The 27,580-nt window shown below is 38.9% G+C and overlaps 1 protein-coding gene across 1 annotated transcript in view; it reads left to right on the forward strand.

Annotated features, from left to right (window-relative positions):
• The window catches only part of cntn3a.1 (contactin 3a, tandem duplicate 1), an 82,776-nt gene that overhangs the window by 42,576 nt on the left and 12,620 nt on the right, over positions 1–27,580 (forward strand). The window contains exons 6-13 of the mRNA XM_031286821.2: positions 295–498; positions 1,001–1,103; positions 1,429–1,613; positions 4,303–4,442; positions 9,374–9,506; positions 10,559–10,709; positions 18,956–19,083; positions 21,605–21,780. Of these exons, the coding sequence (XP_031142681.2) occupies positions 295–498; positions 1,001–1,103; positions 1,429–1,613; positions 4,303–4,442; positions 9,374–9,506; positions 10,559–10,709; positions 18,956–19,083; positions 21,605–21,780 (1,220 nt within the window). The remainder of the gene's footprint in view (positions 1–294; positions 499–1,000; positions 1,104–1,428; positions 1,614–4,302; positions 4,443–9,373; positions 9,507–10,558; positions 10,710–18,955; positions 19,084–21,604; positions 21,781–27,580) is intronic.

Genomic DNA, 27,580 nt, shown 5'->3' on the forward strand with positions numbered 1-27,580 from the left:
TCATATTCTCGGCACCATCACTCCCACATAGTGAACCTGTTAAACTTTTATCATATTGAGGGCATTTATCCGTGTGTAAGAGAAAATTGCTCTTCAATTATAAATTGTGTTTTTAATCATGGAAGGCTGGTACTCAGTCAATTCCACTAATTGCTTTATCCCTGAAGGCATCCACTCACACCAAAGTGATGAGACTGCTGATGCAGTACACACTATCTTTACATGGGTATAGATGATGTATACATAGTGTATGTGTTTTTGACTTGTGCCCTGTGTGCCTGACTTTGTTCACAGAACTTACCTTCACATGGATCTTCAACGAGTACCCATCGTTTGTCATACAGGACACGCGACGATTTGTGTCCCAGAAGACAGGTAACCTCTACATCGCCAAAGTGGAACCCTCTGATGTGGGCAACTACACTTGCGTAGTTACCAACACGGTCACCAAAAGCAGTGTTCAAGGACCACCAACTCCTCTAGTGCTGCGGGTTGATGGTATGACAGTTTTACCCTACTTACTATCCGTAGAGCTCGAAGTAAGGGAAGAGTGATGAATTGTTTTTGCTTTTCGAAGTAATGTTGTCTGGTTAGGAAATTTGATAGGATAGAAAGTAGACTGTGGGGTTCTGTTGCTTAACACGTCCAACAAAATGGCGAGTCTCTTGGTAAAACAATCCAGCTGGTCACATTATCAAAGTTTTCTTTTAAAGTTGACTTTTATCTGGCTGACTGGTTTGGAAAAGAGAACTCTGAGAGGACTGTTTTTTTTTTTTTTTGATGAAGTCACAATCCCAATAGTAGTCAGAAAAATCTAAATCTAAAGACACAGTATAGTGTTCAAAGAAAAAGAGTGATAATTTATTTTAGCTAACACAGTGGTGTCACCTAAACTTGTTTTGATTTTGTTTCTTTGTGACCTTTTCAAGCCCTGAGCTGAAAGAATTCCCTTCAGACAATTCGTGGCATCATTTCTATATTTCTCTCTTTGTAACTCCAGGTGTGATGGGTGAATACGAGCCAAAGATCGAAGTGCAGTTCCCTGAGGTTGTCCCTGTTGCTAAGAGCTCAACTGTCAAACTGGAATGTTTTGCACTTGGAAAGTACGTTCCACTGTGTGTTATTATCCCACCGTCATACAATATAATTACACCATTACTTGTTTACTGTATCAATCTAAGCTGCATGGTAATGTGTGAGGACCCCGTGATGTGATTTTGAGCGCAGAAGATTTCACATTTTAATGACTCCTTCTCACCAAGTAACACTCACCAGTTAAAGTTAAGATTAAGTAAACATTGACATGCTTTATTAGTGTTTTTCAGTATTCAATGTTTATTGGCCTGAGCTAAATCTCTAGATAAGACGATCTTCAGGAGTATTTTTCATTTTGTGGCCTTGCTTTGTGTTATATTTTTGTGCCTTTAGCCCAGTGCCAACCATCAGCTGGAGAAGAGTGGACGGAGCCTCTTTTGGCAGGAAGGTGGACATAAATAAAGCCAGCGGAGTTTTAGAAATCCCTTACTTCCAGCAGGAGGATGCGGGAGTATATGAATGTGTGGCTGAAAACACCAGAGGACGAAACTCTGCTAAAGGAAAACTGTCTTTCTATGGTGAGTAGGAGGGTTTCGCTGACTTTGATCTACAACTGATCTTACTTCACACCTCTTGTCTTGAGAAACAAATAATGTCTAATGCCTTCAACCTGTCTGTCTTCTTCCCAACATATCATGCACATTTGTATTCTTCTACCTATTGATTCATAGCCTCATTCAAAGGTTCACTACAACTGAGCCTGATTGAAAATCCTGCAGAATAAAAGTGTAGCTTTGGTGCGAGTCTAACAAAAAGTTTAATTTGTTGTCATGCAATCTGTAGTTTTTATTAGAACTTATATATAACTGCATCATATAGTGGCATGTGGTAATAAATTAACCTATTACCAGTAGTTCATTTCTGACAAGCTCTTTATTGTGCCAGCGGCTAACACGGGGCCGTAGCGCACACAGATTTATACTACCTTTCAGGGAGAGGTGATTTTTCCCTCACCAACACTGGACTTATGGCCCATATTCTGAGAAAGCTTTTAATGGCCCTTGATGAAGGATTTTTATGGTTTCTCTCTCCATTATTTTGCAGTCTATGCATTGATGATGTCTCCTCACCAGGCCCTGTAGGGATGTGCTTGCCTGAAATCATCAAATCCAGATTTTTCTTTTCTGTGAAGGAGCGTGCCTTTGATATGATAATACAGAGTTTTTTGTGGCACCTGTGGGTAAGATGAAATGCTCACAGTACCTGTAGGTAGGCTGAGGATTAAACATAGTTAACTTTAAGAGAAGTGCCTGTTCATAGAGCAGCATAGCATCACAGCACTGGGCCTTGATGACTTAGAGGCCCTAAAATAATGGAAAATGGCAGGATCACATTAAGGTAATTTTGTAAACAAGGTCATACGTTTTGAACACAACCTGTGGCTATCACTGTCTTTGTACTATGTTGCATGGCCTCTATACATTTTCTTTGTAGTTGTGTGGAAGTCATGTTTCTCTTTGTAAGATTTAAGTCCTGTCTCATCTCAAAGCTTCGCAGACTGGCCGGCCGCCAGGTGATAAAAATCTGTAATCTCATTTTAAACTCCCATAGACAGGAGCTTGTGGGACATCCATCAACTCTATAGACGAATAGAAGAATCAATATGGGGATGTGGTGTTTGCGACACCCAACCAATGCAGGCACAGGAACAATAAGGGGTGGCCTCTCTTTCGATTTCCCACTTAATTGTCCTTCTGTAGTTCCAGGGGATTTATGAAATTAGATCATGGTTTAGCAGATGACTGCATTTGAATGGGCTCAGACACGATCAGATTGACTTTGTATAGAAGCTGTTGCATCATGTCTTCCGTTCCATTATGTTATCTCTGACGGTCTCATTTGTAATATTGTTAACAGGGTGTCATGTAGTATTTGTTTCTGCATAGTGATGTATTTTCAATTCAGTACTGCATGCTCGTTTCCGCAATTTCATTTCATAAAAGAACATAAAGAGAGCTTGTTTTTGTCATAACAAAACAATATCTCGCTTTTCATATGGGGCTGCCAAACACTTCTTCTCTGTTGGCTTTTTAAATATTATTTTAATGAGTCGGAATTAGTTCTTAGCAAGTAAAATGCATGCATCACTGTTACCGAAGATACGTAGGAAATACAGTAATAAATAATCAGCAAGAAACACCTTCATTCGTTTGGAAACACACTGTTGATGTCTTTACGCTTCCAGACATTTCTTCTGTCATCTAATGGTTTTATGATTTTGCCTTTTAAGTTGACTTCTAAACACCAAGTGTTCTAGACAGGATACAGCAGTCAACTTCCCCTCAAAACAAAACATTGATCCCCTTCTGGGCTCCACAGAGCACATCATGAGGGATTTAAACAGATTCACACTCACATGACATGCACAGCCACATTATGACCTAGTGATAGGAGGGACCGTATATTGTCCCTTTGTGTGGTTGAGCATTTGCCCTGCTAAAAAGTCATTGACACTGAATGTACTGTGAATACTGTTCCAGCTGTAACTGTACTCTCATATCCCTGAAGAGAGATAAGATGAAAGGCTATTTCAATCAAGAAAAATTTATTGCATTTTTATTATTATTTCATTATCAAAGTAACACTGCAAGTCAAGCAGACAGACAGACTGACTAAACTACCTTGTTCCCCTTGACCCTGGCAGGGTGTCCTGCATTTATGTGGGTGATTCACAAGGGCCATAAATCTTCGTCGCTAGAGATAAGGTGCTAGTCATTTATGTGACACCAGGACCACCATCATAAATATAGAGGCATTTTCTCTGGATTTCTGGTTTTTCAAAAGACAAAAAGGGAATATAACTGCATTGCTAAAAATGAATTGCAACCTCTTCATTTAACTGTAAGCATCGCAATACAAATAATACGGTCAGCAAAACAGATTCTTGTAAAATATCTGCATCAGTGTAACTAATTCATGTTGGTTGTAGTAAATCCAATAGCTTATCTTTTAACCTTACAGTGAAGGGTGTCAACCAATCTATTAACTCTTCCACGTGTTAAGTTAAAAAATATTTCAAGTAGAGGTGAGCTTTGGGGTAATTGGAAGTGGATTTAGGATTTGTGCCCTTGGATGCCTCTTTAATGAACTCATTGCCCAGTTGGTTGGTCCATTGATTTATTCTAAAACGGCTGCCTACTGGAAATGCTCAAACATTTTTGTGGTGTTAAAGTGTTCATTTACAGTATGTGGAATGTGACCTCACAGCTGCACCTCACTTGACTGAGAAGCCTCAAGATGTTCAGAAGACTATTGATGATACTCTGGTGTGGGAGTGCAAAGCCAGTGCCAAGCCCAAACCTTCATACCTCTGGCTGAAGAACGGAGAGCCTCTGGACCCCATGGAGGTGAGGGCTTTTTCTTAATCTGTTTTTTTTTTTTAATTGCTTTTAATGATAAAACCCTAAATATGAACATGAATGTCAGAATGATACACAGTCCACCCCACTATGCAGCACTAAACCCCCAATAGCACAACAAAAAAAAAAGAACAAAACATCAGATAATCAGTCAAGAGCTTCCACCACCCTTTCATATTATAGTGCCAAATAAAGAAGAATATCCAATTTTCAAATTTTAACAGTATTTCCAAACCAAACAACTACTTCAAATTATGGTATACATTTACTATATTGTACATTTGAGTCCATGAGACCTGTGCATGGTATAAAACAATAGATTTGCTCTCACTCAGACTTTAATCAACACCCAATCTTTTGTAGGTGTGCAACATTCTTTTGACAACACACACATTAAAACTGCTGAAAGTGTCACCGCTCAGTCTGGCAGGCTTGTATTTAAATGGTATTGTTATTGATAGCAGAGTGTCTAATATATTTTTTCCATTACAACAAACCCTGGGCAGTTGAGTGGATGGAGATAAACATAACTTAATGTGTAAGATGAAAGATGATAAGTAGATTTAGCAGCATCTTACTTAAAGGATGCACTGTGTGTTACCACACTGTTTGCTGGATTAATTTTTCTGAGGAACATATAATGGTCTCAAACTCATAGGCTTGTACTTGGCAAGAACATGTCACTTTGAAATGGCTGTATTTGCTTGGGACTAAATTTGGCATTAGCAGTGTGTGTGTTTGTGTGTGTATGTGTGTATGTTGGGGGAGGGTGTTTGTATGTTTTGCAATGAAGCCAAAGTGTTGCCATTTTCTGCCTGTCATCAAACAGGGACTTGACAGTTTAGTGCCGTTTAGTCTTTCCTATCTGCTTCTCTCAATTTTATCATTAAGTCTCTTCTCTCTGGGAAGGGTGAAAAATGCCTTTTCATCCAAAATACATTTCACATTTAGGCAATTTGCCTTGTTTTGTGTTATTGTGCTGGTGGAGTGAGTGTGCTTTCTGTCTGAAAAGAATGGCTTCTGTGAATCACAGTCACTGATAGTGTCAGTGTTTGGATTGGTTAATCAGTCCCAGACCAGTGCTGTTTTGTTGGACATGTCTTTAAAAGGAGGCAGGTGGGTTTAGTTTTCTGTATTGTAACTTGAATTGAGAGCTGAGATAATATTCAAAATCTGGGACACTTTAATTAAAGAGCCGAATTACAATGCACATGCAAAAGAAGATTACAGAGTTTTGCACTCCAAATTGTTTGCCATTATGACCCAGACATACTAATCTACAAAGCTTGTATGTGCAGCAAGTCATATTTTAATCCGTATAAATAGGCATCATTGTCATGAACATTTCCTCTCTCTGTCATTCGTGGCTGTTGGGTAACAAAGGTCACTCTCTCTGTTTGCCACACATCCTTAACCACAGGAAACCCTTATCACTCCACCTGTGCATCTCCAGTATTGATTTGTACATAATATTGTAAAAATCTCTTTGGCGGTTGACCAAGGTAACATATTCTCTGTACATGTGGCTATATTAATGAGGTGGGGTGTTACCATTTTCAAAATGCCACCGTCAACAGTGGCAACAGTAAATCAATTTCCAAACCCAAAGGTCAGCGATGTAGAGAGAGTGGGAGGGAGAAGGAAAGGAAGGCCAAGGGGGCCATTTGTTATTCCTCATTAGAATGGATCAGTCCTCCTCTCCCCCCCTCTCTCTCTCGCTCTCTTTATCACAGCATCTCTGGCACTCTTTTTTTTATCTTTCTTACGCTCTCTTTCAAGCTTTTTTTCCTCCCACTTTTCCCTCTCTATCTCCACCTCATTTTGGGCCCCCTCCAAGGGAATTAAATGGCGCAGAGGAGGGCTGTCACTTTGAAATGTCACCACAGTGAAACAAGGACCCACTCATGCTTGTATTTTGTTCACTCCACCACCAGCTCCCCTTTCAGTTACATACATGAGTGTGTTTTTGAGATTTTTCTAACTTTGACCTCCAAAGTCAGGGAGCTGCCTTCTGAGGAGTTACTGTTGTTACACACATCCAGTGCACCTACTGCAATCAGGAATAGGATCATAACATCACTGGTGTACAAAAAAGCACCCATGATTTGCCTTTTCACAGCTAAACTTGGAACAGTGCTGGTATCAGAGAAAAGTCAAGCATAATTAATGATAGCCATAAAACAGACAAATGCCACCATTTGTCTCTAGTGATAAAGAGATTGTGATAGAGCCAGCACTGAGTCTCTGAGGGTTATTTAACAGGGCACTGGGTGCAGAATAGCGTAGTGTGCACTTACACAGATTCTTTTTATCTATTTCTCCCCCCATGGGCCCTTGCACTGTGTAACCTAAAAAAAGGACCATCTATTCAAAGTCGCTATGGCTCTCTCTCTCTCTCTCTCTCTCTCTCTCTCTCTCTCTCTCTCTCTCTCTCTCTCTCTCTCTCTCTCTCTCTCTCTCTCTCTCTCTCTCTCTCTCTCTCTCTCTCTCTCTCTCTCTCTCTCTCTCTCTCCCCCTCTCTCTCCATCATCCCAATGAACACACATATCTCATCCAGCCCCAGCCAAAAACCAAGGGACTTGTTGTGTTCCACTTGGAAACTGCTGCATCTATCCTCACCCAGGACCCCCCTCTGGTGGTGGCTTTAGCACCAGGTCAGCCCTGTGTCCATTGTGTGACAGGTCTCAGTGAGAGCCCTATTTGAAGATCCTCAGCAGTGTCCCTGATTGATGTTAAGGGACAGTCCTTGTCTTTTCAAGTGGCAGTGCTGTAATGATTTCAGACGACAGACAGACTGGCGGCAGGGCCCTCTGGACTACTTTGTCAGTGACATTAAAAGGTCTGGCTACACTCAATGGGAAAGATCAAGGGCAAGAACAATGAGTGCTGCCACACTTAAATTGACACAACTATAAAAAGGGAGCAGAAAGTAGTGCCAATCCTTGTAAAGGTCAAAAGGAGCAGTGGGAAGAAAATAACTTTTTTCGGATGTTGTAATTACTATCTGCACTCTGTGTAGGCGTTCATAAAATTGCATTTATTTTTAAACCATTGCCATGACATGCCAAGTATTTTTTTCCCTTTGCCACTTAACACTCTGAGACTGGAGTATATAATAGCCTACTTGCTCTACCTTCTTTCTAAATAAGTCCTCCGAGGTTGGATTTCAACCACCATTTGATGTCTAAGTGCTATGTTAAGCAGCGGGGGGTTACATCTAGTCACTGCAGGCCTATTAAGACCACAGAAAATTAGCAGAGTTTCAATTATCAAACCCCCCCCCCAAGGAGACAAAAGTGTGGCTAAAGCTTGAATTAGAACAGGCCATCCATCAGAATGAAACCAGTTGGCATCGTGGTACTTAAAATGTCCATATATAGCCCTAATTACCCATCTAAAGGCGGTTTTGGTCCAGCATTTTCATATTAACACTTGGTATGCGATACTATAATGGCACTAATTGGAGTGTTTTTAAGCTTTCCTTAAGAAAAGATCCTACACATTTCTTATATAAAGTGAAAGTTCATAGTCAGTAATAGAATTCACATTCACTTTTTATTATGTTATCTGACCCATTTTGTTGACCCAAAAAAAACAACACAACAATAATATGCTATTAAAAATATAGTAAACCACATACAGTCTAAGGACATTATACTGTGCCAAGTAAAGAAACCGTAAATAAAAAAGTAATGGCAGTAATATTGTTGTTTTTCTGAGTACTTTTCTTTGTTTCTTCTTTAGATAGATAGATAGATAGATAGATAGATTTTTTTATTGATCCCAAAAAAATGCGAAATAACATTGTTGCAGCAGCAAAAATTTCAGACACACAGCACACGTACAGCGTAAACATTAAATAATAGGAAAAAAAATACATGAAATAATAATAGAATAATACACTAGCAATATTTAAAATATATACAAATGGCCACCATAAAACAAGTAAACCTGTGCGAGTCACCACTGTAATTGCTACGTAATTGCTCGTAACTATCACCATCCTGAAAGTGTAAAAATGAGCACTTATAACAACTGGATGGTTAGTTAATTATATTGACATAAGTGTAAAATTACCAGGCTTTAGATAGACATATAATTATACAGATTACTGGGTTGTGGAATTGAAATGCTCTTGTATATCAGAAAACATTGAATCTAGTATGCTTGTACTTAATGTTCTTTTTATATAATGATATTGTTATATAAACAGGTGTCAGTCCTTTTAGAGATTAATGTCAGATTTGTTAAAGGATCATCCACTGAGGTCTCTCAGACAGCATTTTAAGGGCCAGAATGGCTCATGTGAATCTGAGACCAGTTACTGTAACCTGTTAGCATGCTGTTTGTTCAGAAGCTCTGAGGATTTTATCTTCCTTTGTCAACAGCGGCTGATTAAACTCCTGTCTTAGTGCCACACATCAACATTTTTATATTATCAATGGATCCAACGACTGCATGTCATGTAAAAAGGGGGGTACCATAGTGACAAAACCACAGAGAATTACTATCCACTGTACACTACCGCAGCAGCAACAGAAGACAGACACAGTTCGTGACTAGCTGGAGAACTAGATATCTTTCTTAGGAGTTGGTGGAGACAAAATAGATAAAAAGATGTTGACATTTATTTTTTTCTTCCTCTTTCTCCAAGTGTCTAAAAAAAAATCAATCAATGCATCTTCAGGTCCTGATTAGATGTAAAATTTGGGCTGCACTGGGCCCCTTTTTTTGTTCCAGAGGCAACCACTCAAGCCTCCTGCTGACTGTTCCCCCTTGTCTAAACATTTTAAGTATTTGTTGTCAAGTTAGCACAGCGTATTCCATTTTGAATCATGTAGTGCTAAAAGTGTGTGTGTGTGTGTGTGTGTGTGTGTGTGTGTGTGTGTGTGCGCGTGCGTGTGTGCCCATGTTTTTAGCATGATAGGGTTCAGGTGAATAATGGAGTGCTGACGATCAGTAGCTTGAATCTGGCTGACATCGGCATGTACCAGTGCGTGGCAGAGAACAAGCATGGCCGAATCTTCACCAACGCCGAGCTCCGAGTCATAGGTAAGCCCAAACACATAAGACTTTGTATAATTTCTAAATACATTCAGTTAATTGTCAGTTAAAAGTCGTTGATAATATTTTTGTCGATCAACTAATAAAATAATCGATTAGTCTTTGATTTGTCAATCATGAAATAAAATGCCAAATTCCAAATTTCAACTTTGATATATAGCCTTAGTGTTACTATTATTTACAGTGTTAATGCTAAACTTTTCAAATTTTCATCCTTTTGTATGCCACCGTCATGATATCTGGGTGTTTATCTCTTTATCATACAGTCATGAAAATATAACTCAAAAACAATACATGGCAGAATGTCTTACTTTGGTTACATGGTCCACCCTACAGACTAGAGGATCTATTTAAATGGTGCAGTACCTTGCTAGGAAATACTGGCATTTTACACTTTGTGTCAATAAATAATTGTGAGATGCAGCATGTGTATGAATACATGTGAATCCTGATGTGTATTGCTGTATATACCCGTGCACCCGCATGCATTGGCAGGTGCTCAGCCATGTCACTGGCGCCAGGCTGTGTGATCACTTTAAAGAGCTTTCTACTGAGTCGTAGTCGCGCATACAAAACAGCTCCAGACGACGGCACCTTAGTAATTAAGGCCTAAAGGAGCAGCAACAAAGCCTCCCTATCGTTTTACATTCTCGCATTTTTGCTTCGGAGCCCCGCGGCTTAATTCTTAATGCATAATGTCCTCCTCAAGAAAATTCATGGAAGTAAAAAAAAACACCTTTCACATAAAAGGTCTTCTTAAAAATTATGTACTGTGCCTGTTCTCCTGCAGGTATGTGTGCATGTCTGAGTGTGTGAAAACAAAGTGTATGTGTGTAGAAAGAGAAGGATGTAAGAATTGACCTACCTAGTGGAAGGAGTGACCTGCATGTTTTTAGGATACTCCTCCACTCTCATTTCCTCAATAGCTCTACCCCCATTTGCTCCTCTGTCTCTTCTCACAGTAAATTGTACCCCAGCTCTGTTTTCCCCCTGTCTCCCTCACAATACTTACATTCCTTTCTTTCTACTCTTCATATCAGCCATCGCTCCAGACTTCTCCCAGAACTTGTTGAAGGCCCAAACTCTGGCCCGACAGGGTGGCGACGTTCTGATTGAATGTAAGCCCAAGATGTCTCCCCGGGGTGTGATTTCTTGGAGGAAGGGGAAGGAAGCCCTAAGAGAGAACCACAGGTACCAGGTTTCTTTGTGTAGAGCAGTAAGTGCATTGTTTGTGGGATCCCAATTGTTTAGTTTGTCTGCTTTACTTTCAGAATCGTATTTCATCGACTTATTTTATTTCCCCTACTTTATATTCATGGTGACAAACTCTAAAGAACAGAACCACAGTGTGACACAATACAATTTGAATTGCATAACACGTTCTGCACCACTTTCCCCCTGCTATCTACATTTCTTCCCTCAACTCCATTGTACTTTTCTCTCCTGGCTGTACTCAGAGCTGGTTTCTGCACTGTTTACTTGAGGTAATTGGCCGTTCCTAGACTGCAGCACTTGGATCGATGCACTGATCCATCAGCTCATTAGCAGCATGTAAGACCTGGAGGGCCATTAGAGCACAAGGCAGACGATCATCCAGGCTACCATCAAGACAAGCAAGAAGCGGGTGAAATCCCCAAAAGGACTGATCAATGGCTAGCCGCTGAACAACATACATTCTTGTGTGATAGTGGTGGTGACACCAGGGGAACTAGCTGGGCACCTTGTTTTATTAGAAATCAGGTTAAGTGCAGATCAATGCAATACTGCTGTGTGCTGGAGAGGAGAAGAAAAAGGAAAAACAAATGTCAATCAGACAAGAAAAAACAATTCTCCCCCTGAAGATACAATGCTGGTCATGCAGCAGGAGGATGTAAAATCAGTGATTGATCAGGCTTCATACTGTTTCTTCTCATATGGCAGCACGAGGGAGATTTGCAGTTACGGTAGAATGCAGCTTCAAACAACATGGCCTTCATATCATTGTCCATTGCTACGGTAGAAGTGAATTTGACATGTTTTTTCTGTTTCAAATGCAGTCAACTGCACAAACAGCCAATTACAGGTATAAACTGTCTACTAGTATGTCCCCATTTTCTAAAAAGGTGCTTTGATATCATTTGATGATATTTGCACTGTTGCAGTTCTCACAAGCTCGAAACAGTCAATGTGATTAAATTGGAAGGAGCCAAAACACCCTTCTTTTAGTTGTTACTTTGTCAGGAAAAGTACAAAACGTTTTTTGGAAAGCGTTAACTTTCAGCTTTCAAAATCTCTTACTGTATAAAACACAGTGTGGTTTACACAAATCATGCATTGATGCCTTTCTATCTTCAGTTTGATAACATCTTTATTTTGTGCAAGAATGTACCAGCAGGAGGCAAAGCACACCTGCCGACACATGCGGTGACGTAGTGGGGGTCCAGATTTCTCATTTGATATGGGATTAATTGTTCAACTGGCTCAGCAGCTTTTCCACACCCAACCTCTGGGATATCCATCCCCAACACAGTTGGGATGCAGCAGGTTTAGTCATGTCTCACCTCCCTCTATCAGACAGTATGTTAAGGAAACTAAAGGTGCGACCCAATTGTTAAAGGGGAATTTTGATATTTTTCAACCTGGACCCTATTTTCCCATGCATTTGTATCTAAAGCCCTATTCACACGTGACTAGTATTATCGAAAATCTTTAAGATAACACAAAGTTACGCTGTCTGTACTCAGCGAACTCCTCTCTCCCCACCTGCGTTCCACACAATAAACATCCATGGGTCCGCACCGCTGTCTTCCTACAAGTCACTTCACGAGATTTCAGAACGAGACTTCACCATCTTCCCTTAATGTAGTCAGACAATCTGTGCCTGTCAGCAAAAACAGCAGTGGACGGAAACTGACAGTGGGGTTACATTGCAGCCGGTTCACGACTGCCGGTTACAGCGTTCTAGCTCAATACTGGACCCATTTAAAATATTTTTGTTCACATTAGTCACTTAGACTCCAGTTAGAAAAATACAGAAATTCCCCTTTAATACAGAGTCCAGGCTGAGACATTTCGGTAACAGGAGAGAGATGTTTTATTTGAGGGAGAGTAGTGGAATCAGCATCAAGATTATGTGTTGCAAAGGCCTGCTAAATGTTGGACCCAGCTTGCAGATTTATCATCCTCTTAAGTATTGAAAGGAAAATGCATCCATACCGCAATATCAATCTCGCCCATTAAGGCGAGATTTCCCATTTGAGATTTAGAGTTACAGCCGTGGCCTGAAGTGAGTGAGCTGCATATAACATGCTTTGACAATATAGCAGGAACTCTCACAAACCTGTTCCCCTGTCTCTGGCTCGTTAACATTGACTTTCCTTCACATCGAAATGGGGCTGCTACCAATGCTATTACAGTGGTGGCACAACACTAATCCATCCCACTGGCTCAACTAAAATACCCATAATTCCTTCTAATCTTCTAGGGATAATGTTTTCAAGGATCTGGAGCAGGGGAGAACAGATCAACTAAGAACAAGGCAGGATCTGATTAGTTAATGAAATCACATTGCGTTGATACCTATATCAGTACATATCCCAGGCATGAATAACAAGATAGCCTCATAACAGGGTTGCTGTGCACTTACGCAGAGAGCTATGAGGTTAACGATTAAGTGCTTACCCTAATTTAATTTCACTGCTGACCACTGCCAGCTATTGTAAAACGGATATAGGAAATAGCTCTCAGGAATATTACCTTTTAGATTGAACCACTGTAAGATTGTTACGCTAAATGATATGCATTGCTTCATCATGTAATGTGAATCAATTTATAATCCTGCTACTAAAACAGCAAGAGATTTCTGGATGTGTTGCCAATACAGAATGTGCATTGCTGGTGAATGAAATAAGCAGTACTTGTAGAATACCGCTAGTTCCTAGTAATAAACTGAGTTAATTATGCAATCCTTCTTAAGTGGTTAAAATAATGTTTTTCATTTACGGCCTCTTAGTTTTTTGTTACACCATGGAGAGCCAGAGCAGGCTTTTAGATTACAGCCAGTACTCACTTTAACACCGACCAATGAGGTTGAGGTAAAGTGCCTGTTTACTATATCACTATGCTCAAGTTTTATGTAGCCCACAAATTCCTTCAATACCTTAATTGCTCCAGGGCAACTTTTGAGAGAGAAGGGAGCAATGTGAAAACATTTCAGACGGATAATGCTCCTTACATCTTTATCTTGCACTGTCCCTTTGTAGCTTTGCTGAGAAGGAAGTCTGACATAGGCTGCTGCACAGTTTAATGGCAAGTCTTATCCCTGTGACATCTCATATCCATAACTCTTTGTTATAGTCCATTACAAAGGAAGGCCCTCAGTTCAGTTAGGAGAATATACCCCTGGCTCCACGGAGAATGGGCTCTGTAGAAGAGACTAATGTAGTTTAATTCTTAGAGCCTATAAGGCGATGCAGGTCATTTTTGATCATTTTGGGAGGTCCAGGCTGCCTTCAAGGGATCTTTTAGAAAGGAGCGTTCCAGTTCCTTTCAAGTTCTACTTTCAAACCAGTTAGGTTTGAAACACCAGCTCAACCCTATTACACTGTGCAGTTTAGAAGATAGGATGGAAGCTTCTATTGAGGATTTGCAGGGCAAGGCATTTATCAAGTAGGTAAATCATTTCTAAGGAGTCCAATGTGGTCGAGAAATCGTTCTACAACCACGATTAAAAGGCAGTATCAAAAAATGGATGGAATGCAATCAGACCAAATTGGCATGACTTTTCTGACTGACGCAATGAACTGTAGCTCGACTTCGTAAAAGAGGTGAAGCTCTTTGTGCTCTGTCAATAACACATTTCTCCCATAATGATGGCATGTTTACCCAGTGTAGTTACTTTCTTTTACAAATTACTCTTCCAGACAGAAATCCCAACACATGAATACCCCTTGTGTTTTAAACTGTGGCATCAGAAAGTCTAACAACTCCTTCACATCATGACATCTTAATCTGTGTACATGAGGCGTAATGGTTATTGTTTGTTTGTAATAACTTTATTAACACCAGGCCAAATTAATTGCTAGCTTCACAAGTAATGGCTGTTTTGTTAGCTCAAGGGGATCGAGCTAACATTTTTTTACAGAGTGATATTTTATTGATCGCTGTAGGGAATTTTTCATCATGCCTGCCCCCTCTGAGGAGATGGGAGCTGGTAGAGGCTAAGTGTTGCTTTAGGACATCTCCGCAAGGCAGATTCTTGACTTCAGTGTGACAACTGAAGGATGGGCTTTGCAACAGCTAGCCTGTCCTGCCTACAACACATTAAGTGACGATCATTGAGGGGGATTGACTCTTTATTTGACTTTGTTGTTTTCTCCAATGTGTTGTCAGGGCACTGCTGCAAGTACATAATGTACAGGTCTTGAGATGTTAAACCTCAACTAAAAAATATTTAGAAGATTTGCATAACTTCGTTGCCTTATCTGATGCTTCTAGTTTTGAGAACGTTTTGCACATTTGTATCATCACAGAACGATTTCAGTTATTAAATTATGACACTTTGCAAGAGGTTCAATCGACACCACAAGAAGTCACATGAGATGGGAGGGGGTGTCTAATTCATGCTTGTTTGATACCTCCATTTCTCCCCAAAGTAAGAGTTTTTAACAGATAACAGGACAGGACCCCTCTTCTGTATATGATAACCTATTCACATTGACAGACAAGCCACAGTTAGATACCTACCTCAGCTTTAAATAGTAAAATTAACAGAGAAAATACAGCTAGATTATGCACTATTACATTCTGCTGACACTTCTTTACAAGAACAAACATATTTAATCAGTTTTTATTTCACACTGTTTACTTTGGACAAACAAGATAATGGAAAAACTAAATTACTACGCAAAGCATTATGGAAGCACCGGGAAACTGTGAAACAGACAGTGAACGCAGGAAGTAAGCAAAAACTCGGAAAGAAAAATGTGTTTTCTAAACTATACTTTAATAACAGGAAAGAAAAAAGGATCAACCTGAGTAGTAGGTATTAAAAATAAATAATTTTGTGATTCATTATAACAAGCTAATATAAGTGACATCTGATAATTTTTTTATGAAATAAGGGCTTGAATTGAATGGTTCTGTTGGATGAATAAATCCTTTTAGCTTTTAATCGGCGCGTTCTGTGCAGCATGTGGCCAGTTTTTCCACTAAAGCAAGGGTTGTGGGGAATGCTTTTTAAGCATCCTTAGAATTAATCAAACCATTTATTTTATTTTTTGTGTGCTTCAGTCACCTGTGATCCTGCCATTCATTTCACTTTTATAAACAAGGTGTCTGTGGATCTCACCAAACAACTTTCACTTCAATGTTTTTCTTTTTTTATCTTCTATCCTTGACTAGAAAGGGGCAAAATGAATGGCATTATGCATTTTTCCTTATAAGTTCTTTGTGCACGTTCTTTTGTACACACTGTATGCTTTTAAGGACTCATCCCTCTGCACATTTTCAACCGGGGCCATCAACATTTCTAAAGTGTAGCTTTTTAGCTTGGAAATGTCTACCCTCATGTTACTCTGCCAGCACTTAAAAAAGTTTGTGATTTGTAGTTGATAATTAAACACAAATATGAGCAAGCGAGTAAAATGACAAAAATCTAAGCTCATCGATGAATTTAATTGTTGCTGTGAGATGAAACAAAGATAACTCAGCAACATAAACGGATGGACTGGACGCATATTCACTTTATTTAAGCAGTGCCCTGTTGCTGTTGCCCATCTTTCATGTTTGGCTTCATGTCACTCAAGCACCTATTGGCTGGCAAAGTAGAAGCAGTACTCTCTCTGTCAGAGGAAATCTGTCAGGCTTGACTGATGACACCAACAGATGAAATGAGTCTTTGTAATTTGACTCACTGGAGTAATCTGTCATAGAGGTTCAGCTTATTATCACACAACCAGGCGGGTTGAATTTGAAATTCACTGACATAAACAAGACTCCACTGGATAAAATTCAATAACTGGTTGGGTTGGATATTAGTAGTAGTAGTTGTTGTTATTTGTACTTTTTCTGTTTGCTCTTTTTTGTCCAGGTTAGAAATGAACAGCTGCAGAGCTCTTAGCAGTCATTGCATGCAATATATGAATCTAACAATACTATGAACTAATTGAATTGCTTTAAAAATGTGGGTTTAATTGACTTATTTTGAGCTGCAACTCTGTTGAATGTTTACGGCACAGTTCTTTGGTTGAAATTTACACGGTATTTGCCTCCTCTCTTAAGGGTGTATTTAGTGTGTAGTGTATTCAAATAAATACCTATGTGACAACCAGTTTCTTAGGTAACAGCCCAGTTTTCTGGAAATGTTATACAACATATTACATTTTAGTGTATTCATGTCTGCTGAAGCAATATTTCTAACATCACACACTTATAAAGTATGATTAGATCTACAACATTCAGTTATTCAGAATCCCCCTTGATATCCCCTTGAACTCAAAACGAGACTTTCCTCCCATAAAGTGATTCTTCACTGTTCTTTTTAACTCAGTGCTGAGAAATCAAACTGTATCTCTTCACACTGAGTCACGCTATGTCACGCTAAAGAACAGGGAGCCAATTAAAATTCACTGAGATAAACTCTAGGCTAAAGTTGAAATGCTTTAGGACACTGGACTTGCTCATTTAGAATAGATTGTTATGCACTTGTTACACACACACACACACACACACACACACACACACACACACACACACATATATATATATATATATATATATATATATATATATATATATATATATATATATATATATATAAGGTGTATATATAGCTTTTAATTCCATAATATAAATACATTGGGAATACTGCACATTCAATTCCAAATCAAAACATGACCAAAATTGATCAAGTTTGTGTTATACCTTTACAGAAAGTGAAGAAAAAGGAATATTAGGCTGTTCAAAAAAATAGCAGTATTTGCATTTTTTTTAACAAACTCAAACATTTACTGTATAAACTGAAAAATATCTCAAGGGTTTGCTTTACTTTGAATCACTGCACTAATATTTAGTTGCATAACCATTATTTCTGAGAACTGCTTCACATCTGTGTTGCATGGAGTCGACCAACTTCTGGCACCTGTGAACAGGTATTCCAGCCCAGGACGATTGAACTACATTCCACAATTCCTCTGCATTACTGGGTTTTGCCTCAGAAACAGCATTTTTGATGTCACCCCAAGTTTTCTATGGGATTGAGGTCTGGGGATTGGGCTGGCCACTCCATAACATCAATCTTGTTCATCTGGAACCAAGACTTTGCTCGCTTACTGATGTGTTTTGGGTCATTGTCTTGTTGAAAGACCCATTTCAAAGGCATTTCCTCTTCAGCATAAGGCAACATGACCTCTTCAAGTATTTTGATGTATTGAAACTGATCCATGATCCCTGGTATGCGATAAATAGGCCCAACACCACAGTATGAGAAACATCCCCATAACATGATTTTTGCACTGTCTACTGTCTGCGGCCCCCAGACCCAAAAAGAACAATTTTGCTCTCATCAGTCCACAGAATGTTGCGCCATTTCTCCTTTGGCCAGTCAGTGTGTCCTTTGGCAAATTTCAACCTATTCAGTACATGTCTTTTTTTCAGCAATGGGACTTTGCAGGGGTTCTAGCTGATAGCTTTGCTTCCCATAGCCTTCTTCTGATCGTAACAGTACTCACAGGTAACTTTAAGTCTTCTTTGATTTTCCTGGAGCTGATCATTGGTTGAGCCTTTGCCATTTTGGCTATTCTTCGGTCCATTCGAATGGTAGTTGACCGTTTTTTCCCACGTCGTTCAGGCTTTGGATGCCATTTCAAGGCATTTGAAATCATTTTGGCTGAGCAGCCTATAATTTTCTGCACTTCTTTATATGTTTTCCCCACTCCAATCAACATTTTAATCAAAATCTGCTGTTCCTCAGAGCAATGTCTGGAACGACCCATTTTGCTGAGTATTTCAGTGTGAAATGCACTATAACCAGCATGCACAACATTTGCTTCCTTCCTTCCTTAAATATGGATCATAATTGACACCTGTTTCTTCACAGAATCAATCACATCACTAATTGAACACAACACTGCTATTATTTTGAACATGCCCCTTTCAATTACCGATTCAATTACACAGAATGAGCAGCATGCATGTCATGACTGTTGGGTCTGTTGGTTTTCTATGACACTTACTAGTAAATTATTTGCCATGTAGAAATATCACTTCTATCAAAAAATGTGATTTATGAGGTTAGTGATGTTGGACTGCTATTATTTGGAACACAACTATATATATATATATATATATATATATATACAAGCTTCCACAAGTAGAGCTGTATTTCAGTTTAACTTTATTAACACTGGTGCACTGTCAATTGGCCTAATGTGTTCATATATATATTTTTTTACCCACAGAGTTACTGTGTTGGATAATGGCAGCCTACGGATTTCCAATGTTACTAAAATGGATGCTGGACTCTACACATGTGTAGCCAGAAACCAGTTTGGGGTAGCCAGCAGTGCTGGCAGCCTATTGGTTAAAGGTAAAATATTATTTTCTTGACTTGGCTTCAACCATCAGCCCTGGTTGGTTTATTGTAAATTGCAGCTGGATATTGCTTGTTTGTTGTTTATTTCATCCCCAAAAGCTGTTTCCTTGGCAATAACTGCTACACATACAGTAAATTATACAGTTAGAGCAATACTAATTTATTAAGACAATATCATTATTAGACCAAACAATGCAATTACATCAACACCAAACGTGATATATAAAGCATTAACACCGTGTTTGCTTTTTGTCATGTATTTTATGAATGTTATGTGTTAAAAACCTTTTATGTAATCCATTTGAACATCAGGACTCCTGCAGGTTTTATTTACCCAGCCCTTGTAATAAACTAACACATCAAACACAGAACACAGAGCAAATTATCTGGCAGTCTGCACAAGAGATGTGAGACACAACCGACCACTGCTACATTTAAAATTAATCGACACTGACCCTCACTGCACACTTGATGAACAAACAGTGAAGCAGAGTTGCTACAAAGACTACCCTCTTCTTACCTGACAGATATATACAGTCCAATTAGTTGATTGGCAGTGGCTGGAGGAAGCGAGACACAAGGCTCATTGCATTCATGTGCCTTAATGTTTAATTCATACTTTTTTGCACGGTGGCTCATAGCCATGCTCGGTTTGTTTAAGATTTCAATCCATTTAAATCACACACTTCTGCAGTGCAATGCATTTTCTAGGTCTTTCTAAAGAGCAGAGTCAACAACAGTGCTCTATTAAAATGCCTTTTGGTGATTCCTCTTCACAAGTTTTTTGAATTGCAAATTGGCTTGCATAGAAGCCCGATTCAGCTCCCCCCCCCCCCACAGCCTTTTTACATGTACGAACGGAGCTGTTTTATTGGTCAGGAAGCCAAATAATATATTTATTAAATTACTGTACCCAAGTACTCAAGGAACTGCACAAGCACGGTGCTTTGCAGAATAAGGTTTTAAAAACATAAAGTGATTTCATAAAATATTGCTCATTGTGAGTTTAATCTAGCCACCGTTATGTTACCAGCTACTGCTTACAGGTCAGTGTGTCAATGTTTTAACGCTGAAAGGAAACATTATTGAAAATGAATAAATATTTTTACAGTTGATTAGGGCTGCAACAACTGATAATTTCCATTATTGATTACTCTGAACATTATTTTCTTTTATTAATTGATGAATTGTTTAGTCTTTAAAATGTCATCACAATTATCATCCCGTCTTCTTCTTATGTTGTTTATAATGATAATAAAACAGACAAAAGCAGGACATCCCGAAATTTGTTAAGCAGGAAACAGTAAATAGTAAATTACATATTTGTATCTTTGTAAAGCTGGCTTTGGTAATGACAAAGTAAATTATTGATCAACCAAATTATTGAATTTAATTAAAATGATTGGAAAAATTGTTGACGATAACATTTCAAGTCAATTGAAGATGACTCAATTAATTCAATTTTTTTTAATTATGAATTGTACCAGGACTGTCTTCAGGATTCTGAACACTGTCTAATTAATTGCAGTTAAGTGCATTTCACCTGGCGTCTCAGGTACAAATCATTGCTAAGATTCCACCAGAGGTTGTATCTATAAAATAAAAACAGCTTTTTATAGTAGTTTGCAATACATTGTCATTCCATAGGTTTACAGAATGAGAACCGCCATGTACGGAGCACACTGAAGGGAATCAGGGAGCCAATTTGTGGTTTTCCTTCCAGTCATACAATAACAGGATATGAGCGTGACAGCTTAGCAATCAGAAGCAGAAAGTTTTACCCCTCTCAGTTTTTTTTTGGTGCCAAACTTTCCGAAGACTCACCTGGAATGCACTGCCATGACCAGTCAGCTCTTCTTAGTGGGTGTGAAATAAACAAGCTGGCTTGTTTTGACAGAGCTGAATATAGACCTTTACGCCTACTGACATGCTGCATTGGCTTGCCTGTCCATTAGTTGCTTATGACATGCATGCATAATTCACAGTGGACTGGTGTATGGCCTCTCAGCCTGTGCTATATTCTGTGCACCGCACTGCTGTTGAATGAGACACCCAGCTGAGTCAGACCAAAGATTATGTTAATGCGCACCACGCTGAGGATAAAATAGGATGGCTTTTTGTCTCGGCACAAACAGAGCCAAATTATAGACTCGGATCTGACCTGCTGTAATGGTTGAGTTTTTTCCTTTTGTTTGTTTATTTTACTCTGTCATTGTTTAGTGATATCAAGCTATACTCTGTTTTAAAACAGAGAAAGAGATGCAATATAAGCTCACCGGCAGGCTCAAAAGTAATATATCTTGTTTGTCTCACATCTGGGACAGGATTTAACGAAGGGCAGGATTTGTTTTTGAGTGTGGCATGTTTTTTGCAATTATTTCTCAATGTTCAGGGAACATGTAGAAGTAAAAACAAGCTAGGTGTATTGCTATACATACAGCACACAGTCTTGGCAGTCTGAAAAAGCTATATCTACTCTGTTCCCTTTCTAACTTTAGCTGCTCCCTGTTTACAGAGCCAACTTTGATCACCAGTCCAGCAGGTCATCTGGACGTAACCGTAGGTGAGAGCATTGTGCTGCCCTGCCAAGTGTCTCATGACCCCACGCTGGACCTCAAGTTCACCTGGTTCTTCAACGAGCAGCTCATCCACTTTGGAAGCCACTGGGCGTATTTTGAAAAAGTCGGTGGGGTAGGTGCAATAATGTCTTTAAGTCCTTTGTGTCTCTGTGTCTTCAGGGTAAGACATGAAGAAAATATGATATGTTGTAGCCAATAAGTCACACATGACCATCCCTTTCAGATCACAGTCATAACTGTGTGCTTCAGAAATGATATACACAGTTGAGTTGTTTAAATTACCTTTGAACTCTTCACTGTGGCAGAACTACAATTAAAGCACCAGATTATTGTATTGGCCAAGTAACATTTCTGAGATAAAAAAAAAACACGCACTTTAATATCTTCTTGACAGTCTGTTTCCACTTGAACATGGTGACTCTGTGCTTATGACTTTACCACTTAAAAAAGCTTTCAGCAGGCTTAATGGAAAGCCATATGTGAATAGTTACACTCTTTATAATACTCAAAATGTATTTCTCTACATCACCAATTTCTATTTTAAATGAATCTGTACACATATCTTTGCCTGTCCTGCTTGTTATTAACACATGAAGCATAGCGCAAGTTCTAGCAGATCACGGCGTCAAGCTCGGCTATTATCTCAGCTCATAGATGACAGTTCCTAAGCCAGCACACCAGCTGATGGCTCAGCTGATTCCCTCTTTTGATTGGATTTCCAAATAGCGTGCTCTATTTAAACTGCTTTTCCCAGCCTACCTTGCTGCATCTCTGTTAGCGCTTGCGACCCACCTCCACCCCAGCTCCTCCTTTTAAATTCATGTTGTCTGACTTAATCAATGTCGTGTCATTGATGCTGCTCTGTTCTATACCCTATGGGGATCCTGCACTGCTGCTCTCCCCGCTTAAGGCTTTCCATACATGCACATGGAAGGGCAGGGAGGTGTGCTCTCCCTGCCTCATGCTTTACACGTATGCACGTGGAAGTGCGGGGAGGCCTCAGAACAGAGCCATACCGCCAAATACAAATTGCAGATGAATGAGTCTATTTTGACAAAGCGGTCCTGACTGAACTCCTTTATTGACAAAAGTAGAAACCAAGGATTTCATTATGCAATGCTCAGCCATGCATTACATTTGATCATACAACACAAAATAATAATAAGTATAATAAGTAGCTGCTTGAAGATTGCTGTACTGCTCCCCTAAATGTATGAATCCCAGTTTGATTTTGACTTTTTTTACCCTTTTTTTCATATTAGGATATATAATATTTTATGTTAGGATATCTGTAACAAAGAGATGAAATATGCCTCTTCGATCCAACACTGAAGTATTGGTTGTATCAGTTTTAAGTAGCAGAGTAAGTCATACCTTAATACCTTGTAATATTATACCTTGAGTAAATATCAAGCAACAAGCTCATCGAGCACTGCGTTACGGCTCAAAATGGAAACAAATTTGGCAAAATTATATATCACTGTATGATCTAATCAAATTTACTTTTGAAATGATGAGTACTAACTAGGGCTGTCAAACGATTACATTTTCTTAATCGCGATTAATCGTTGAATTTCTATAGTTAATCGCGATTAATCGCATGTTTTATCACATGATTAAAATTCTATTATTTTGCATTTCAGAACTGTTTTTAAGTACATATTAACAATGGAAATTCTTACCAGTGTATCTTGATTGGGAATCAAATGAATGCAAAGAAAATTTGTCAATTTTAAGATTTGTATTTGTTTATTATATATTTAATCTAGTCACACATTTGAATCTAGAGTCAATATTAGGGTTGGGTATTGTTTGATTTGGATACTGGTGCTAAAGCGGTACTTTTAAAACGGTACTGGTGCCTTAACGGTGCCTGAACCGATACTTTTTAAGAAAGTTAAAAAGTGGCGGCTGCTATCTCTTCTTTACAGTCTGGCAAAACCCCAGGACCTGACGGCTTTCCGTCAGAATTCTATAAAAAATTCTCAGTGCAACTCGCTCCTTTTTTGACATCTGTTTTAAGTCTCTTAAGACTGGGACTCTTCCCCCAACGTTAAATCAAGCCTGTATCTCTTTATTACTGAAAAAGGATAAAGACCCCTTAGACTGTGCGTCATATAGGCCGATTTCTCTGCTCAACTGCGACATTAAAATTTTAGCGAAGGGGCTTGCCTCAAGACTTGAAGATGTCCTCCCCACTATCATCTTTCCTGATCAAACAGGGTTTATAAAAAATCGTCAATCATTTTTTAATATCCGCCGCTTACTTAATGTGGTATACTCTCAGCATCAGGCCATTCCAGAATGTGTTGTCTCTTTAGACGCAGAGAAGGCGTTCGACAGGGTTGAGTGGGAGTACCTTTTTTTAGTTTTAGAAAAATTTGGATTTGGCCCAGTCTTTCTTTCTTGGATTAAATTACTTTATAGTGCTCCCTTTGCAGTAGTCCTAAGTAATGGTCTGTACTCTAGGCCATTTAACTTGCATCGCGGAACCCGACAGGGCTGTCCCCCTAAGCCCACTAATATTTGCTATTATATTAGCTATTGAGCCCTTAGCAATCGCCCTACGCCAGAGTCAGCAGATCACTGGAATTACCCGAGGTGAGACCGTGCATAAGTTAACTCTATATGCAGACGATCTACTGCTTTTTATATCAAATCCACAAACTTCTTTACCCGCAGCTCTATCTTTGCTTTTCTTTGCTTTTCTTTTCTGGCTACAGGCTTAATCTGCACAAGAGTGAACTTTTTCCAATTAACAAGGTAGATACGCAATTACAGTATTCCAACATACCACTGAAACTTGTCAAAAATAAGCTCACTTATCTTGGGGTCTGTATCACTTGCCATCATAAGCATCTTTTTAAACATAATTTTGGCATGCTTCTTGAACGGATTAAGAAAGATCTTTCTAAATGGTCACCTTTAAAGATTTCCCTCATTGGGCGCATTAATTCGATTAAAATGGTGGTGCTTCCAAAATTTCTTTATCTCTTTCAGTGTTTACCTTTATTTCTTCTCCTGTCTTTTTTTAAATCTTTGGACTCTGTTATCTCTTCTTTCATTTGGAATGGCAAGCACCCTCATTTACGCAAATAAATGCTTACAAGCTAATTTCCCTCCCAGCATTTCTTGCATCCAATTTACAGTTAACTTCTTATACTTCTGTCAATTGCCAAGTGGTAAAACACACGTTGAGGATTTGGATCCAATTCAGGAAATCATTTGGTTTTAGGGACCCCTCTCTTCTTAGCCCTGTGTTCCGTTATCATTTTTTTTTTCACCTTTGATGCAGGATGGTTCACTCAAGAGTTGGTTTCACAAGGTGATAAAATGTTTCAAAGATTTATTTGTGAATAATGTATTCGCTTCTTTTGAGCAATTGGTATTACGTTTTGGTCTTACCAAGTCAGATTTTTTTAGATTCTTGCAAGTATGACATTACGTTAAGTCACTTGTACCAGACTTCCCAACGATGCCTTCTGAAAATCCTTTGGATAGTTTCCTTTCATGTAACGTAATAGCTAAAGGCTCAATTGCTATTATTTATAATTTAATGATAAATCTGGCATCTTCATCCCTGGATAACATTAAAAGAGCTTGGGAGGAAGACCTTGATAGACCACTCTCCGAAGACACATGGAACTGTGTTCTTAAACAGGTCCACTCATCATCAGTATGTGCTCGACATTCGCTTATACAGTTTAAAGTAGTACACAGAGCTCATATATCCAAAGTTAAACTAGCTCAAATGTTTCCTGGTACTAGCCCTATGTGCAATAGATGTCAGTGTGCTGAGGGAACGTTAATACACATGTTCTGGACATGCCCCAAATTAGAGCATTACTGGCGATCCATATTTCTCACCCTTTCTGCGGTCCTTCAGCATAGATTAGAGCCAGAACCTTTGGTGGTATTATTTGGAGTCGCTCCAGAGGAGGTATGGTTGTCAGCATCAATGTGTAAGGTCCTTGCTTTCTCTTCCCTGATCGCACGTAGAGCAATATTATTAAAGTGGAAAGACCCCTTGCCACCCACTCATACTAAATGGATCAAAGATATGTCTTGTCTCTGCCTTGAAAAAATCAGGTATTCGCTAAGAGGATCGGAAAAACAATTTATTTATTTTTTTTTTATGTATGTATGTATTTGTTGTATTTGGTTGGAGGTTAATGTTTGTTAGTATGTTTGTATGTGTACTCGGTTCTTACAATTCTATTTTGATTTAATGGACAGTATGGACGCTATTCTAAGGGGTGGGGGACTGTGAATGTGATTTATGTTGCGTAAAACAATAAAAACAAACTTTGAACTAAAAAAAAGAAGCGTACTAAACAGTTGACGACATTAAAGAATGGCTTGTTTGCTAAGGCCATATCGTCAAAATTAAATGTTTAATAATAATGTAATCATCTATAACAATAATTTATTTCACTAGTAAATAGCTGTTGAATGACAAAAACAACCACCAGATGGGAAAAGGGCATTTAACAACAACTTTGAATGCACCACGAGACTGTAAATTACCAGTTTCATTGAATGCACCGTCTGTGTTTTTCCGACAACAGCAGCTGCAGATTGTTACATCCCGGTGTTGAATCCTCTACAGTGAAATACAGTCACTTTACTTTACACCGTTTAGCGTTAGCTGTCAGCATTGTAACCGTGTTTAATCCAGCTACTAGCTAGCAGTAGGCTAACGTTAGCTGCAGCAATGTTTCTATTGCCTGTAACGTCTGTTTCAGAGCATCAGAGAGAAGTGCAGGCATATCAGTGGCACCAGAATGAGGCACCGAAATCCGCGTTGCTATTCCTGCAGCAGCAGGATGTGTTACGAGGAAGTACGGCAAAATAGTAGCCTGTTAGGCATGACGCAAAGCCGAGTGAAGTGAAAATAAATTAATAAATGGCGGCATGCGATTAATACGATTAAAAAAAAAAAAAAAATGAACGCATTATGCTCGGCCCTTAATCGCATCGCGATTAACACGTTAATGCTGACAGCCCTAGCACTAACAGTTAAAAACCCTGCAGCAACATCATTTAAATCTGCTGGTAGAGAATATACTGTGTCCTGCAAGTGTCGAACAATATGAAAACTGTATGTCTCTGGCAATGTTAACACATCCTGTTTTGTTGGGTTTATAACATTTTGCAACTCCAAATAGAGACATGCTCCTTACATGTTGTACGGCTAATTGTTACTGCCAGGGCAGCAGGAACACTACTGCAATGGCTGTGATTTAAAAAATTATGGGACACATGGTGTCTGTCCAGAAAGAAATTTCCATCTGGAATTGAAAGACATTTTAAACACACGTTATAGAAGAAAATGAAATATACTTTCCAATGGGAATAAGATGCTGAATATGTTTGGTCTGATATATGCTTAAATTACTTAAGATGAAAGGGAGGCGAAAAGGCTGACTGAGGGATGCATTGGTAAACCCCAGTGAAACACAGTCAGCATTTTCAGTATTGCGTATGAATATGTATAACCAGAATGTTACTGTACATCATTGTAGTTTGCTCAGTTTTTTCATGTAACCCAACACCCCGTAAATCATGACAAGTCAGCTTTAACATAAAGCAATTGCACTGCCTTGTAGATACAGACGTGACCTGCAATGGACAGAGAATGTGGTTTACCTTTTTATTCTGTCTTAAAGCCACATGATATATCATTACTGTTTTTGCAGGACTTCTTACAGTCTTATTTGATTTAATAAGCAATCTTGGAGGTTATTTTTTATGCTGTATATAAAATGTGGCAAAGTGAGAGATCTGTGACCCATTTCATCCCCAGTTATATTATTTCATTGATGGCAGAGTTTCAAATAGTGAATGACTTGCAGCAATTTTTTATCTCTGTAAAATGTCCGTGATTATACATCAAAGTAATTATCCAGTCT

The sequence above is a fragment of the Sander lucioperca genome, chromosome 12 (genome assembly GCF_008315115.2).
Source record: "Sander lucioperca isolate FBNREF2018 chromosome 12, SLUC_FBN_1.2, whole genome shotgun sequence".
Taxonomy (NCBI): domain Eukaryota; kingdom Metazoa; phylum Chordata; class Actinopteri; order Perciformes; family Percidae; genus Sander; species Sander lucioperca.